Raw genomic sequence first — 17,826 nt, 5'->3', positions numbered from 1 at the left:
GTGGCAAAGAGATGATATCTTGCATATATCTTCTCACCATATTTCTCCTGGGTACCAAAGTTTTTCTCTTACAGAACTTGGCTTGGCCAAGGTAAATGGAATATGGTTCCTTCTGGGGCTCATCTAGTAGCAATACACCAGACATTGGTCTGACCACAAGTAGTAAGCATGATAAATCACAGAAATTGAACCTCCTTCCCATGCGGCACTTCCAGCCTCTGCCAGGTGGGGATTGTTGGATGGACTTGAAACATGAACGCTTGAACCTCTCCACTGCATTGATGCTGGCCTGATAGGCCATGTTTTAGTCCCATGTGAATGCAAGCTTGTACTGTATTTAGCTGATGAATAGACAGCACTATCTGAAGTATTGTAGTTGAAATTTCCCTACAGGGAGAAATAACCTCTTGTTAGTCTTTCTGTGGAAGAACAGGGGGAAAAAAAGATTTCCTTAGTAACAGGACTTGCCGAAATTATGGGAAAATTTAGAATGCTGGTTTGAGTGAATTCATAATTTATAAGGAATTTAAAATGTTCAGAAATATGTATAGGTTATTCATTCCTTTTAAAAGCCATCTGTGGGAAGTAGGTAACTCTTCTGTCAAATCAGTAATAAAACCAAACCTTTTGTTTCCAAACTCACACTATGATGTAATGCGAGTATTATAATGAGATGGAATCATCCTCTCCATTCAGCATACAAAAGCACGATAAGGTTCTATATATAAAACGGATTTTTTCCCCCTCAGTTACGCAGTGGCCTGAGATGAGTTGCATACCTGTCTATTTTCCTAACTGGAGAATGACTATGCACAGCTATAATTTGTTGGGGAACTTAGAGGACTTTTACGGCTGTTTACTCTTATTTAGGCTAGTGTTATGCAGCTTGAGCTTGCAATCCTGTATATGAATGGCATAGCTTACCATAGTCCGATTTAGCCAGCAGAGTGCTGACATTTTTCAAACCAGTCCTAGGCAGTTGAGTAAGCAGCCTTTAAGAGAGAAAAAGAGTGCTGCTTCCCTTGTGATACCCTGGGTAGCCCCTTCCAGCTCCTCAATGGCTGCGATCCTCTCAGCAGTGATTACCAGCTTCTAACTGTACTGGGCTCATTTGCTGAGAGTAGCCCCCTAGAGAGGGGTGCTGGGTGTTGGCCGCTTCTGACGAAAAAGTGGTAGCCAAGAGTTGGATGAGAGTGTTTGTTTGAGGTGCTGGAACATGATTGCAGGCAAAATCAGATGGAGAAAATGCAAAGAAAAGGAGCAGAAATTACAGAGATTTGCAGCAAGAAAATGGCAGAGGATGCTGAAATGAGAAAGGGAGACATGGAGAAGAACGTAGGAGAAGCAGAGAGAGAAGGAGAGAGTCAAAGTGGAGAAGATGATGAGGCAGAGAAGAGGAGAGAATAGCATTCTTTTTTTGGAGATACTGTAGGTCTTATAACCACCCAAAGTCCCAACTTGTTAGCAATGAGGAGGTTTCAAAAGGTACGGTAGTTATACATACATGCATGTGCTGGAGAAGAAGAGTGCTTTTCAGACATGCAGATGAGGGATTGTAGAAGAAATCAATCTGGTAAACTCAGGGTTATTTTTTCCTCTTATTCTTAAAAAAATTTTCTATTCACTAGCATGTTTGTACAGCTGGCCAGCAGCAGACTGTAGGGCATCATCTTATTTAGAGAATTTTCTGGCGAGACGTTTTGAAATTGACAACCACAGAATTGCCCCTAAAGATGCAATAGGAACAAGATTGAAGGGAATTGGCTTTTAAGAAATATGTTTACAGTACGAGGTGTGAGGTGGGGTCATGCTTACCTCCTCATATTTGCCCAATACGTTCGCTCCTGCACAAGCTTGGTAAATGTTTCTCAGACTTGTACACAAAGAGGATTTCCAGTGAACACTGCTCTTTTAATACCAGAATATAATTGAAACAATTGAGAAGCAGCCTGAAAAGCTTTATATAAATTGTTCAGTTTGTGATATAGTATTATTAAAAATGCCAGGTTTATTTTGGTCAGTGACATTTGGGTTTAAACGGTGAAGAAAATCTCTTCAGAAAAACTAAATTGTCGACTAACCTAGAATTATAAGCATTGCAGTATCTCCAAAGATTTACTTTTCATTTAATAACTATAATTATGTAATTAGCTTTATCAGTAGCAGGCAGTAATTAATAAAAAATCTTTGTGCAGTCTTTGCTTTTAGCAAAGACCATTTTCATCTTGCTGAGCAGTAGAATTGCATTACAATTGATTTCGGTTTTGCAGTATAGATGGATTTAATGACAAACATCAATACTTGAGTTGTACTGGTTGTCTTTTGGCCATAATTTCCACTAGTTTATCCCTCTTCCCCAGGGACCAACACAGCGACACGTCCAGATAATCATGGAAAAGCTATTGAGGACAGTAAATAGAACAGTAATTTCCATGGGACGCGATTCAGAGCTCATTGTAAGTGTCTCCTGACGTAAACTTAAAAATATCTTTATCACAACTGCTTTCACCCCCTGTAATAGGATTTAAATCCCTGGTGGTAGAAAGCAATCAAAGCTTTCTTTAACTGTCTTCTGTGTTCAGTAAACTGTAAAGTGTTCGCTTATAATTTATCTGTGTCTTACAATAGGGGAAGAAAAATCCTTTTTGAAGTGCTAGTGACCAAATGATGAATCAGATTTAGTGGGTATATATTAACTAAAAATAATTTGTTTTTGCAGTTACAGGTTATTAACTAGTTGATTTTTTTAAAAATAAAAACCTTTGGCTGACGTCAGTCATTTGATTTGACAAATATTTCCTTGAATTACTTTTAAATAATTATTTATGACACAGATGCTACAATTATGTAGACAGCTGTCAAATTTACTGTTTGTATACTGAAGCAAAGACTGCTCCCACAAGTCCTTACAAATAATAGTCATTTGAAAATAATGTATAACATTGGAGAGTATATTTTTATATCTTAGCAGTGGAGGAGTTTAACTCTTGAAGAGGGCTAACATTTTAGTTAACAATTGGTTAATTTTTTATATATTATCGGTTAAAAATTAATAACAAGCAAACATAATATTACTATTTTGCTTACTAAGCCATTTATATGTTTTGGGACAGACGTCAGTCTTGACTTCAGTGAAGCTGTGCTAAATGGAAGGGTGTGTGTGTGTGTGTGTGTGCGCGCGCGCGCGCGTGCGCATCCCTTAATTTTTCTAAAAACCTTTATCCATTATCCCAAATATAGGATGATTTGCAGCGTAGATGAAAATGCATGTAATTTACATCTAAGCATGCATTTAACAGATGCATTCATTTAAAGATGTGTATCAATTCTGGAATAATTATTTTATTAGCAACTTCAGAGAGACAAATTGAGAGAGATCGTGAAATGCATTCCACCAGTGTGCACAGACACTCTTCTGCCTTTGAGTCGCTTCTTAAACTTCCTTCTCCAGGCTGGATTATGTTATTTATTAAAAAAATCAAAATTGACTGTGTACTGCATTAACCTCTTTTCTTCTATTTATCTTCTTCCCCTAATTCTTCTCTGTGACATCTCACTCTTTTTACTTCCTGTCTCTGGCCCCTCAAACTATCCTCTTGATCCTATCTGTTCTCGCTCTTGTCCTTCACTCTTCATCTGAATGGTGCTTGTTATCCCTAAGCATGATAACACCTTCCCTTTCTCTTGCCTGTCTAACTACCTGCCTGCCATCTTGTCAACTACTTTCAAGCATGCTGTCTCTTAAACATTTGTGTTATCAAAACAACTGGTAAGAGATGATGAGGAATAATATTAAAGTAACTAATATGAAGCAATATGTTTTACAGAAAGAACATTTAATGTTGAAATATGAGGGCAGAAGGAAGTCATTAGGTGTGAATTTTGTATGTAATAAGTTCTACGTTCCATAACTTTATTCTTCACCTCTTTTTATTTATGCATAACCTTATGAGTAGATTGGGCACATAGGAACTGTCTTCAGGTACTTCTATTCATCCAAAGCAGAATAGAAAAAACTTAGCACTAGTTAGCTCATCCCCCTTCTTTGGTGCCGTGAATTATATTTTGAAGTTTTTTTCCATATACGTATGTATTTTAACTGTGTATAACTGTATTATACCCACTGAATGTGAATACCTTGAAAGTATTAGATTAAAAATGCTATAATTATTTTATGAAAGTTAACAGCACTGCGAGTTTTTAAGGGGACACTTTACCATTTAAAATTCAGTGTATTTCTGAAAGTTTCACTAATCAGCCAATAACAATTCACTCTTACCGTGTCAACAACATGGTAAAAATAAAATGCAATTAGTACTTGATATGTATAACCTTACTCTTCATGGATCAGCATCAGATCGAGAATTATGTATTATCTGTTTTTGTCACAGATAGCATTGTTGCATCTAGAATTCAGATTAAAGAATAGATCATAGTGGAGCAAGCAGAAGTTAAAAACAGATTCTAGGCAAAAGACTTTGTAAAGGGGTAATTTGGGTTATGGCTTTTTTTAAAATACTGTCTGTAAGAACATATAATTTATTTTTTACCCAAGACTATATAGGTATTTTAGTTCAAATATTTTCTTATCTTGGGGAATTCACTTAATATTTTAAAAAACTGTCAGTGCAATACATATTAATATAAAATGACCTTATGCAAAGATATTGGAAGATTTGCAATAATGCTGACTACTCCTTTAGAACAGGACAATATGCTTTAATTAAGATACCAGTTTGACACAGCAAACATTCAGTCAAATGAGTACTCCTTATGTGAGCCTCTCTAATGCCGGCAAAGGAATTTCATGTTTGATCAGTTGCTTGTAGTTGGCTTCCATCTGAAAAGAGTAAGGCAGCATAAACCCACAACTTGTAACCCCACTAGGGTAACAAGTCACGGGGAGGGATTTCTGTAAATAGTGCCGGAAGTGGCCCCCACAGTGGCTGCTTTTAATGTTTTCCATTTTGCTGCTTGCCCCTCCCCCACCTGATTGGCAGAGGAGCCCCACTGCCCAGGCCATTTGCCACTGATTGCTGGGGAAGCAAAAACTGTGGCGTATTTAAAGCCTGCATATAGGAATGTAAGACAGTATTGTCTTGTATAATTTTTGTTACAAATAGCGCCTTTAATATACATAGTTTATATTCTCTACACGTTTTTTAATTTAAAGAGTGTGTTCTCTATCCACACCATGCCCAGGTGCACGTGTTCTTGAGAACTTTGTGTTTTGGATATGAAGGGGGATTATGACTGAACTCAGCTATTCAAGATAGAATGCAGTTGCTTTGAAACACGGGTAGTAAATTTATGTCCGTATTTTTAAGCAGTGTCTTCAAGCAACAGGACAGAGAGCATTAATATAACAAGAAAGTAGTGCATATTATTTTGCTCTTTCAAGAAGATATGTAACTCAAAAATGAGTTAACAAATTTTAAATAAAGTAATACTCGGTTTTGCTTTAAACTTACTTGAGAATTTATGAGTATTCGAATGGTACATTTCCTCATTCTTTTAAGATAATGATCAGGTTTAAAATCTTTATTATGGTTATGGCTGTTATCAAATATTTTTGAGATTAATACTGACAGTAAACGATTGTTTTTTACAAAATGGTCGCATACATTGATCTCCAACATATGAGGTACACTGCTAGAATGTGTAAGCTACAAACTTGCAGTTGACAGATGAGTATAGTGATATGTTTTAAAGAGAAAAAAAAACCATTGGTGTTGAATTTGAAACTTTAAAATGTTAAAAAAAAGAAAAGAAAAAGAAAGCTTTGAGTCACGGACTGAAAAAAATGGGCATTAACCTGTTTCATTTTAGACATGCTTTTATACCTCTCACTTTTGCTTTAAAGTTTAAATTTGGTTTGTTACTCTACTTTTCTGCCAGTATTGTTTTTTTTTCCACGTGTATAGTAAAGATGGAAGAAACTTCAGCAGAGAACTAAACTTACTACCCAGAGGTCTACGTGGACGAAATTAGACATCAGCAGTGATTTCCAGGGACAATTCAGTGGTGGAAATGGGAGGGGAGGAAGCGGTGTGTGGGTCAAGGAATTCTGAAGATTTCCTATATAATTAAGTCTTAGTGTTACAACCACTGCAAACTTCCCAGCCCATAAAAACTTTATATATATCTCTCCGGGTCCCTGGTCAAATTACATGTTCACTTTGTCCCACTAGTGTTGAAAAGGCTCAGTAGAAGATTTTGGCTTGTATACTTGAAATTCAGTTAGCTTATTCTTGAATTGTCTGTTTTATCAGTTTGGGCTGCTTACAAATTGCTTACAGACTTGGAAAAAACAAAGCAGTGCTTTACTGTCAGCTTGGTGTACCCCCTGTGCCAAGTGCAGCACATGCCCAGAAGAGGAATTGCATCTGTTTGACCTGGCTTGGCCAGTGTCTGTATAGTTCGTGTGCTTTAGCAGGGCTTTGGGCACTTTTCTCTAATAGCTGATTCAATCAGCTATTAGATAAAAGCGCCAAAAAGCCCCCCCTGAAGTGTGGGAGCTATACAGACTCTCAGCAAACTGGGTCAAACTGATGCGATTCCTCTTCTGGTAAATCTTTTTTTCTTTTTCCCACATCTGTCAGCAGCCATAAATTTTACAGATAGATAAAAATAGTCTATAGTGTGTTTTATCTACATTCCTAAAGGGCAAGATTAAGATTAGGTTGATTGCATCCTGGTGAATATAAGCAAAGGAATTGTTGTTTGTGCTCAAGTTATTATTCATGATAATGACTTGTTTGTTTTAGCCTGGGCGATTTATAAGAAATGTGCTGCTTCATATGCAGAAGAACATAATGGTATCGGTTTCTTTTAGCTTGGATGCAAGCACAGTCTATTCGCTTAATCGGCTCTTTTAATTGAAAGTTGTGAAGTTAGATACTCTACCTTACAAAGTGTAATTTCTAATTTAAAACAGCAATTAATTTTACCACACTGACTAGTTTGGGATATTTCCTCTTGAAGTAACATCATTTTACACAGATTTTTTTTTAAAGTTTATTTGACACATTAGGATTAAACTAATGTGAATATTAGTTACAGTGTGGTAAAGCTAAAGGCAATTCATATCAATTTATCCTTGACACCCAGAGGTGAAGAAAATTGAGTTGTTGTTAGAATGTGAAATGGACAATGATTTTCAAGATAACTATGGTCTTTTATAATAAATGAATTCAGTATCAGTCTCCAGCTTAAATCTTATCATATCTCATTTCTTACAGCGTTTTCTCATTTTATTCCTTCTGTTCATACTTACTTTACCCACACTATTATTTTATTTTACTATTTTATACTTAAGGTTACAGAAAGAAGTTGCCTTTGATTGTACCTTAAAAATGGGCTGCCGTAAATTAAAAGTAGACCTTGATTGTCCTGTAAATATTATTGAGAAGTGTCTTTGTATGTTACACTTCATACCTGTCAACAGATCAAATACTATTCAAAAAACCAAACAGAACGTAAAATCCCAAATAAACCAGAAAGAGCAACACAATTTGTTTACAGCATTTTCTAGAGGTCAACTGTTTTGGTAAACAGCAGTCATACAAAGCCACATGAATATCTTGGTAAGCTGTCAGCATTCAAATGAAATCTGTTTTTGTGCAGCCTAATGCTAGGTCACAGGTCTAGGAACAAAGATTACAGGTCATATCTCCAGAGTGGGAGACCATATCCTGGAAAGCCATGACTCTGAAAAAGCAGTAGCGGTTAATAGTAGACAAACATATTCAACGTGACCTTCCCGGTGGAATGCTCTAGTAAAAAGGGGTATTGTGCTGCATGAATGTATGAACAAGGAATAGTGAAAAGGAGTGGGGTGATGATCTTGTGCTACTGCTGATACTGGAACTCTGCAGCATTGTTCTAGTATTTTACTTTTGAAAATGAATGTTGCAAAATTGGGGAAGGTGCCAAAGAGAGACCACAAAAACGAGAGCTGAAAAAAATACCGCATAGCAAAAGATGTAAGATATATGAGCTGTTACTTTACTAAATGGTGGATAGTAGACTAATGTATGGAGTAGAGAGATGTCTTCATGTTGACAAACATATCAGATTGACTTTTATTAGTACATGTTTAGGATTGTGAATCCAAAAAAGATGACAATGCTGGCAGGGAAATACAGTACTAAAGGACTGCATTAACCTATGGTGGAAAAAAGAATGATAAGAACAAAGGACTGGAAGGGAAGGCTAAATGATTTCACTGAGAAATATTGCTCAGTTTTTTAACAATGAAGATTAAATGGTTGAACATATTGCTAGAGTAGATTCTCCTTCTCCTGAAGTCTTCAAGTAGTGATGCCTTTGCTGAGAACATGCGATAGTGAAACAAGTTACTGATTGGCCTCAGTGCAAGGTTATCTGCATTCTAGTCTTCTGATCTTAAACTCTATGAATGACAATGTGCAGTGAGCTCAAAATTCTTAAGCTGAAAGTCTGTAGTGTCACTGTCTATATTAGGCTGTTACAGTGTGAAAAACAGTACTTGCATGTGGCACCATTTACATTTTCCCACTCAGACAGATTTCAGATTGGTTGCTGCAAGTTATTGTTGTAAAAATTAAGAGCGGTATTGAATAATTATTATGATTTTTGTTCCATCATTACTATCAACCTTTTTATGTACTGTAGAGTGAATAACATCATGAATGCAGCAAATTGGTACAGTATAGGCCATATCCATTTTTTATCACCGCAGACTGCATTCACCTAAATAATTGGCAGCATATTTTCAGCAGTTCCAATTAATTTAAATAGGCTGCAGTCATACTTTATTGGTGCTGAAATAATGCTAAGAAATGCTTCGAGCCTTCTGCTTTATCCTAGTCTAGCAGAGCTATGTACATACTGCTTTTATATTATTAGTGGCAATCATCGTTACCAAATTCACACAGTAGTACATGCTGTGTGCTGTTACACAAATGCAGTTGAAATAATGCAGTTTTGACAGCTTGCTTGCTTTTAAAATGCATGTGAAAAATTTATCTTCCTTTTTTATGTAATGCACCATTAAAACACTGAATGAAATTAAAGAATGCATAGGCAGTTATTTTGCAGCATCTGAAGCAAGAAGAAGAAAACAGTTTGTATTTTTGGTGTGTTTTTCCAATTTTAATCATGATTTTTTTCATTTTATCCTAATTTTCAAATATTTTTACAGTGATTAATTTTAAGAAAGCAAGTAATACTTACATGTGTGTCCTAATAATCTAAAGACAAAGGAATGTCATTTTTACTTAATGGGAATTATGCAGTACTTGGAAAACATTGTCCATTGTAGTATGAAAACAGGAAGTAATGTAAACATTACTGCAGTACTTATTAATTAGAAAGTTATTAAAACATGATATGGGAGAAATGCACATAGTAAATTAGTGTCTGAGAGTGCATGAAATTGGCAATGAGTTTAGCAGCAAAAATATGCACCCTAGCATGTTAACAGCGCTGATGAGTTTCCTTTGTTATAATCTCATACCTGTATTTTATAATGTCTTGTATTGAGATGGAAGTAGTTCTGTGTCATTCAAATGTCCTATGTAACTAAAAGTTAGAAAGAATCAAAATATCTTCTCATCTAAATTGAGCCTGAGTGATCCTGAATGTAATACAATATGATACATTTTACACACTTGCAAAAACATTTTATTACAAATTACATTGTATGGTACGATATAACACAATACGTAATTTTAAGCAAGACTATGCATGTTAGCTTTTTCATTTTTAAAAAAATGTAAAAAATTAAAAATTTGCAACTTGTTTAAGAAAATAGTCTGAACATGTACAGAACACTGTGATAATGTTCACATTTACTTCTTAAATATTTCAGCCATGAATTCTTCTTTTTCCTTTTGAATGCTTGTATAACACTAGTTTGTGTATGGCACAGTAACCAAGCATAAAAAACATTTCAAAGAGGTTTTTTTGTATCAGTCCTTGCCTGCAAGAGATTTACAATGGATTTGTGGGAAATTTTGCAAATTAGTGGACACTAACTATTTTGTACATAATCCTAGTTGTGAGATGTTTGAGTTATCTTTCTTTCTTTCTTTCTTAATACACTCAACATCTCTATTTCCTTTGTATGTGTGAGGCTGTAACTTGTAGTTTATCACTGTTGTAAAATATTAAATACTTTCTGTTTTTCCTATTTATGCCCATATTTGAGGATTTTCGTTCTCTTTAGGAAAAAAAATATCTCTATATACACATTTAATGCTCTGAAATATCTGGAATTTTTAAAACATGTAAGGTGGGTTATCTTGTAAACAGTTTTATAACTTTAATTAAAAACGGTATAAAATACATGAAACACACTTTTTCCACATGAAACAATTGCACTTCCTTCATGGCGCAGGATCACCTTTCTCATCCTTTATCTTTCACAAAAATATTTTAGTATATTGTTTGTTTATGTACAAGGTTTTGTAGCCCTCTTGAAATTTACTACAAAGGTGAGTTGTTCATTAAAGCATACATTTTGAAATAGATTTTTTTTAAGTGGACATAAACAGTTTCACATATATTGTATGTTCTTACATTAACTTTCTAATGTTTTTTTTCAAGACAAAGATCAAATCATTTGCCTCAGGTTTCTTGTAGAACTAATAGTACTTAAAATGGATTTGATGTAGAGATAAGGGAAAATAGTATAAATATAGACTCCTCAAGGTTTATTAAGTAGGTGAAGACGCCTCTGGTAGGGATTCATTTCTTCTACCTTTTTGCTGCATCTAAAGACTGAAAAAAATATGTCTGAATGAAGCACTGGGATATGAAGTTGCAGAACCAATAGCTTGTAAACCAGTTTGTCACATGACTGCACTACTTAAATTATTTGACAAAAAAGAGCAATAAGATTTCAACTCCCTACCATTACAAGAATTTTTCCACAAACAGTCATTCTAGATTAGGGCATAGTAATTACAGTAGTAAATATTCAAAGAAAGACTGCAGTGTGTAACAGAGCAGATTTAAAGTGTTCTTGTTTTTAAAAAGTCTAAGAAAAATTTGATTCACAGCTTTTCCCCAAGTGTGTTGGTTAGCAAGTACGATTAATATATTATTTAAATATAAATGATACTATGTTGGTCTGGAAACCCACCTTAGAAGCTATGCTAAATAAGTAGCTTTTAAAATTGCAAGGTCCTTCTCAACTCATTAGAAAGCATAATGCATACTACAAAATTTCTCACTCCCTCTACAATACTATACAGTTTTCAGAAGACTGAATTACAAAAAGATACTGAATTGTGGCAAATGCCAACTATTTGTAATGTAATATTATCCATCTTGTTTTCAAATTCTGTGCCAGAATGTATCATTTTGGCCTTTGGGTACCAAAAGATTAAAAATGAGATCTAAGAAAGCTTGGTGTCCCATAGCTTTGACCCTGTCAACTTGCAGTGATTAAAGGCATGTCCTGACTTTGGGTGGTTCTGGCTGCTCGCCCTTTGGAAATGAGCAGTAAACTTGTCATAAGTCTGGCAATGAACATGACATTAAATTAGAGGTGTCAATATGTGATGCTGAGATGTCATAACTTGATTTAAGTCTACAGTACATGAAGGCAAATATACATAGTCACATCTTAGAGATTATTTATGGTCTTGGACCATTTGAAAAATTGTGCTTTCTCCAGGACATAATGTGCTAAAAATTGCACTCCCCCAATCCCCATGTATATGTAAAATTGAAGATCATTGCAAACATAAGGCTTGCTGTTCTTTTCACTGATATTTTAAAAGCAAAAACGAAACAGGCAAAGCAAAAAAAAACTCAAAAAGGCTTGAAAATCAATAGTGATATTTATCCGTGTACAGGATGACAGCCTGCCGTTTAACAGGTTGAAATGTGATTCTTTCAGATCTAACTTGGGGGGAATGGTTTTACTAGCCATCTTTTTCTATACAGATTTTTATTTAAATTTTACATCCCACGTAGGTGAACTGCAAATAGAAGCTGGCAAGGTATGATTTAATGCCTTGCTCCTGAATGTTAATTTATAGGTACAAAGGCCTTTTTGGTACATACGTTGAGAACTGAATGCTGCCCATAATAATCAGAATAACACTGGCTGAATACACTAATCAATTTACCAAGATCCCTTTTTGATATGAATAACTGAATTCCAAATATGTTTCAAAGAAGGCCTTAAATTCCAGGTCTAGTGGACTTTATTTAGTTAAAGAAACCAGAGTTTCCATCTTCCATGCTTTTTTGATTCAGTTTTGGATTTTTGCTTGGGAGTTGAGGAGTAACTCTCCTGAGTGTAAGGCAAAGGTGCAACCTGAGTTTCCTCGATAGGATGAAGTTTTCTCAGAACTGGCTGTAGCTTGTCTTCTTGCTGCTTAAAATCCAACTCTACACTAAAAAGTGAACAAAAAGTGCAATTAATTGTTAAATTGTGACAATACAAAGGATTTAATTAAGACAACATCCAACACTGATATACAGATACTAATGTCTTGAGATTAAATAGAATAGAAATGCTTAAATTATATCTCTGCAACGCCAACAAAAGTGAAATTCAACAAAAATATTCTTTATACTGCAAAGTAAAACATAATAATAATACAAAAAAAAATGACCAAATGAGAGCTCAGTCCACTTTATGGTTATCTATTGGTATTCCAGGTGCAAACAGTCCTTCCCTCCATCATCTGGAGAAAAGTGTCTTGTCCATCACTACTCACTATTCTAGTTGGACTGGATCCTAGAAGGACGTCTCTCTGGCTTATGCACTGTTCCTTGCCCTGTGGAGAGACCATTCTTGGGGCCTTCAGACTCAGTTTTGGTAGCTAGGTAGCATTCTTCTAAAAAGTGGGGAGGAGCTGCTGGTAAGACAAGTACCATCTATTTTATGGTCTGTGTTAAGTTTAGATTTATTGTGATTTACAGCATTTGGAAACATCTTCACTTTTTTCCCCATGATTGGGGGAAACACCTCTGCAGCAGGATGACAAGAGATAATAAATCTGTAATGGGACTTTTATTAAAATCTCCTTCCTCAGACTGCTGGGAGATTCATTTGCTATTAGATTGAACTTACTTAAGTATAGCTAAGCATGCTGGAATCTAACTTCTTGTTTATAAATCACATTTGAACTTGACCCCAGAGGCTGAAAGACAAGAACGTGGCAGGAAAAATGACTAATGGGGCTTGAGGGTATGTCATCTTTTCCTTTGTAAATTTGTGCCATCTTTCTGTTACTTGTATTTAAGTTACACCGAGTTAAGGCTACTTTATACTCAAACTCTCAAGCATACACTAATTGCCTCTGAACTTAGCCCCATTTTGGGCATAATAATAAAAAATCCAGTTAACCTGATGTAAATAATGACCCTTCCAAGTCAAGAGCATGCTTGAATCTGCATTCTGATTGTAAGACCAAACACCAGCTTGGTAAATCCACAGTTTTAGTTGTGCCAATTATGAAAGTAAAGCAAGATAAGTTGTTTCAATAAGATCTGGTGTGCACTTGGTGATAGCTCCATATTATATTAATAACCTGTTGATATGGATAATAAAAACGAAATCTATTGCTAGGTTAAAGGTCTAAAACTGGAACATGAAGGTAAACTTAAACTCATAAATTATGCATCCCAAATTGTAGGCACTATGTGGAATAGAAAACCCTGCTGGCTGTCCTGGAAGTTAGGAAAAAAATGAGGCAGATGAAATTATAGCCCTGAGATCTACATACAGCAATAAAATACCTTTCAAATTAGTTTCTGAAAACAAAGAAAATGCCATTTCAAACTAAGGCAAAAGAGTGACCAAAAATTACAGTTCTGTATCCAAGCCAAATTAATGCCCGTAAAGATCTGAATGCTGCAGAAATAGTATTGTTCACATGCATCTGGTATAACAGGTTACGGAGATGTTCTCTATAGTCTGCATTCCCACCCCATCTTACCTATACCTTGTACAGAACAAAGAAGGGTCTGAGGCCCCCTGACATCCCCGTAATTCAAACCCTGCTTAACTCTGTCAATGTACAATTGAGCTCCCACAATAATGCACACATAAGAGAGGGTAGGTTTTATTATACGTTTGGATTCAAGTCTCTCCTGAAACTGGAGTCAGCTGCTCTTACCTTTTAATGAGAAATCATGTGAAATGAATTACTTTAGGGCTCACATTCTTAGTACAATCAACTCCATGGAAAAGGTGGACCTTATGATTTTGAATCACTTCACTTCAATGTGAAACACTTTATCTTAACTAATGATTTGTATATACAGAGAGGCATCTTTGATTCCTTCTTTCCAGTCTTCAGGTACAAGAGCAGTGAAGCCCACTGCTTTGTGATCCAAGCTTGAAACAACACTTTAAAATATTTTCGATTGAAAATTTTCCAAGTAAGCTGTGAGTTTGGGAGTCATTAGGTCCCAGGGTGTTTAGATGAATTTACCACTTACATAGCGCTTTGCAAAAATCAATTGCTGCTCCCTACAATACTGAAATAACGAGTCTCCTTTTACAGACAGGGAAGACAGGCAGGGGAGTTTCATCTCGAGTAAGAAGATTCTCAGTTGGAGCTGACAAGAGTCCCCCTGAGTAGGAGTTCTAGTGGGACTCTTGGATGTGGGATAGTGAAGAAAGACTAAATAGATGTTCTTGTTATCAATATACTTATCAACATACCTGTTGGTCTGAATTTTTACGTAGCTTTTCTGTGAATTGTAAATACATTTATAAAAGTGGAGTAACTCAAAAAAAAAATAGAATGGTTGATCTAAAAGTGTTAATGTAAGAATATCAAATAAGTTTTTAGAATGAACCACTTTTTTCATAGTGCCACTAACTTGACTGAAGAATACTAAGCTGTCTGAAGATTTAAACTTTTAGTTACAGGTGCATATTTCGTATTCTACCTGTGAATATTGAATTTCCACTAAGCAGCTACATTGAGTATCCTGTTGTTAAGCAATTAATCACACTACAGAACCATGTAATTACAGAGTAATCTAATCCAGCTCCTTGTTAACAAAATGGCAATACTATCTTTATCTGGATGCCAGATTCTTATTTGCAGTTTAGCTATGCTATTATCAAAAGGAAGCTAGCAAGAAGACAGTTGCCTTTATTTTGTTGAACTGATGAGATCATTTTGTTGAGTCTACAACGTATATACATTTTCAAAAACCATGAATAAATCTTATAAAGTAAAAGGTGGCCTGCTTTAATACAACTTTAAATTTTGTAGATTTCAATGGGGTGGATATTGGGCAAAAATTGTATTTTATTGAGAAAAAGCCAGTAATAGGTATATCTAAGATATGCAGTTCAGCCTTTGCTGTTAGTAAGGAAAGTTATTTTCACTTGGGACATAGTAAAAATACATTGGGCTGTGATACAAATGCTACTTTAAATTAGGTCCTCTTTGCATTTCAAAAATAATAAATTGATACATTATTTATGCCCTATTAAGCCATTTTTATTATAATTTTTTAAATTAAAAATACTGACGAAATGAAAAGCTTGTTCAGTTCTAATTCGTCTAAGGAAAATCATATTTTGGCTGAGAAAGTGTTCTCAACTGCACAAAATCCTCCGCACTGCTTCTGCACTTGTTTTTATCAGTTGACATGAAAGTAACTATGATTTTATTTTGAAGAGAGTGAGAAGAAGAATACTAACATCTGTATTCTGTAATCTTTTATAACTATAGGTTTTTACAGAGGCATGGCTATATAACTTGGAAGATTAATGCATTGATATTTGAATTTTCTAATTTTTCTGTACTCTTTGACACATAGATTTCATGGACATTAGGGCCGGAAGGGACCTTATGAGATCATTGGGTCTGGCCACCAGACCAAAGGGCAGGAAGTCAGCTACGGTCAAAGGATCCCAGCTAGATGGGTTCCAAATTTCTTGAAGGTCTCTGGAGTAGGTGCTTGCACCACCTCTGGGGAGAGTCTGTTCCAGGCTTTGGGAGCTCGGACAGTAAAGAAATTTTTCCTTACATCCAGGCTAAAACAGTTTTGCAGGAGTTTGTGACCATTGGACCTTGTCATCCTTTTGGGGTGCTCTGGTGAACAGGCATTCTCACAGATCCTGATGCACACCCCTTATGTACTTATAGGCTGCCACCAAGTCACCCCTGAGCCTGCACTTCTCCAAGGTGAAGAGTCCCATAGCTCGCAGTCTCTCTTCATAAGGCCTGTGCTCTTGCCTTCTGATCATGAGCATGGCTCTCCTCTGGACTCTTTCAAGCTTCTCCACGTCCTTCCTGAATTGTGGAGCCTAGAATTGAGTGCAGTACTCCAGTTGTGGCCTCACCAAGGCTGAGTACAGCGGGAGGATGACATCCTGGGTCTTGTTCGAGATGCATCAGTAGATGCAAGCCAGAGTTTTTTGGTTGCTTTGCCAGCTGCAGTATCACATTGGTGGCTGATGTTCGTCTCGTAGTCAGTCATGACCCCCAAGTCTCTTTCGGTTGTGATGCTAGTGAGCGTAGCATTGCCGAGTCTGTAATTGTGACATGGGTTCCCCCCCCCCCCCCCCCGAGGTGGAGCACCTTGCAATTCTCCTTGCTGAATGCCATCAGGTTGTGATCAGCACATCTTGCAGGCCTGTTGAGGTTGGCCTGGATCACTAGCCTATCCTCAAGTGTGGATACCGTTCCCCAAAGTTTGGTGTCATCAGTGAACTTGCCCAGTCCTCTTCTGACACCAGAGTCCAGATGGTTTATGAAGACATTAAAGAGTACAGGTCTGAGAACAGAGCCTTGGAGGACACCACTGGTCACTGAGTGCCATGTTGATTCAGTTCCGTCAACTACCACTCTCTGGGTCTGACCTCGAAGCCAGCTTCCCAGCCGTGTGACTGGTGTAATCGAGGACACAGTTGCCCAATTTTTTCCATGACATTGTGGGACACCAAGTCAAAGGCTTTTTTTTAAGTCCAAATATATGATATCAACCTCTTCCCTTTTGTCCAGGTGATACATCACCTGGTCATAGAAGGAAATGATGTTGGTCAGGCAACAAACCTGTGCTGGTGGTCCCTCAGGATGTTGCCTTCTGTTAGCCTGTCAAGAATGGTTTCTTTGATATATTTTTCCAAGATCTTCCCAGGGATTGAGGTCAAACTGACTGGCCTGTAGTTTCCCAGGTCATCTTTCGTCCCTTTCTTGAAGATAGGCACCACAATGGCCCACTTCCAATCTTCTGGTACTTTGCCCGAGCACCAGCAGTTCTCAAATATCCTTGCCAGTGGCTGCGCTATGATGTCTGCCAGTTCCTTTAGCACTCTTGGGTGCAATCTATCCAGACCAGCAGATGCAAATAATTTGATTGCAAGGTAATGACTTAATAGCTACTTGCTTCAGTTTTCAGTTGACAGAATGTGAAAACTCCTTCTCTTGCATACTTTTATATAATCCTTGTACAAATCTAGCTATCACTGATCTTAGTTTTGAGTTTTACTTGTTTCACATGTTCAAAAACATACTATAAAATACAGTAAAAATATTCACGTACTTTTCTGACCAGCTGTGTTTTTATGTAATCTACTGTGGTTTTGCTAGAACAGGTATACTGTTCTCAGCTAACTGGAAGTGGAAGCCATGAGAGCCTTAATGAATTCATTTAATCAAAACGGCTATATGTTTCTAAATTATCATAATGAATAACTAACATTAACACAATTGGGTACTGAATGACTTAAACTATTGGAGCCAGGTCTATATACTGAGTTTTACTTTCAGTAGGAACTGCATGTACAACAGTACAGGCTGACTTTTACTTGCTTGTTGCCAAACTGTTGTCAGTACTTCAGCATGCAGTTTA

General features: G+C 36.4%; 2 protein-coding genes across 3 annotated transcripts in view; one reads left to right on the top strand and one right to left on the bottom strand.

Annotated features, from left to right (window-relative positions):
* Positions 1-17,826, top strand: part of DOCK1 (dedicator of cytokinesis 1) — a 545,238-nt gene that overhangs the window by 175,812 nt on the left and 351,600 nt on the right. For both annotated transcript variants that reach the window (XM_019555687.1, XM_019555686.1), the window contains exon 27: positions 2,361-2,456. In XM_019555687.1, the coding sequence (XP_019411232.1) occupies positions 2,361-2,456 (96 nt within the window). The remainder of the gene's footprint in view (positions 1-2,360; positions 2,457-17,826) is intronic.
* Positions 11,320-17,826, bottom strand: part of FAM196A (family with sequence similarity 196 member A) — a 61,774-nt gene continuing 55,267 nt past the window's right edge. Inside the window, exon 4 of the mRNA XM_019555688.1 lies at positions 11,320-12,392. Within this exon, the coding sequence (XP_019411233.1) occupies positions 12,209-12,392 (184 nt within the window). The 3' untranslated portion in view covers positions 11,320-12,208. The remainder of the gene's footprint in view (positions 12,393-17,826) is intronic.

Source organism: Crocodylus porosus, unplaced genomic scaffold, assembly GCF_001723895.1.
Source record: "Crocodylus porosus isolate Cpor-Errol unplaced genomic scaffold, CroPor_comp1, whole genome shotgun sequence".
NCBI lineage: Eukaryota > Metazoa > Chordata > Crocodylia > Crocodylidae > Crocodylus > Crocodylus porosus.
Note: the sequence above shows the minus strand (reverse complement) of the source record. Positions and strands in the feature narration are given on the sequence as shown.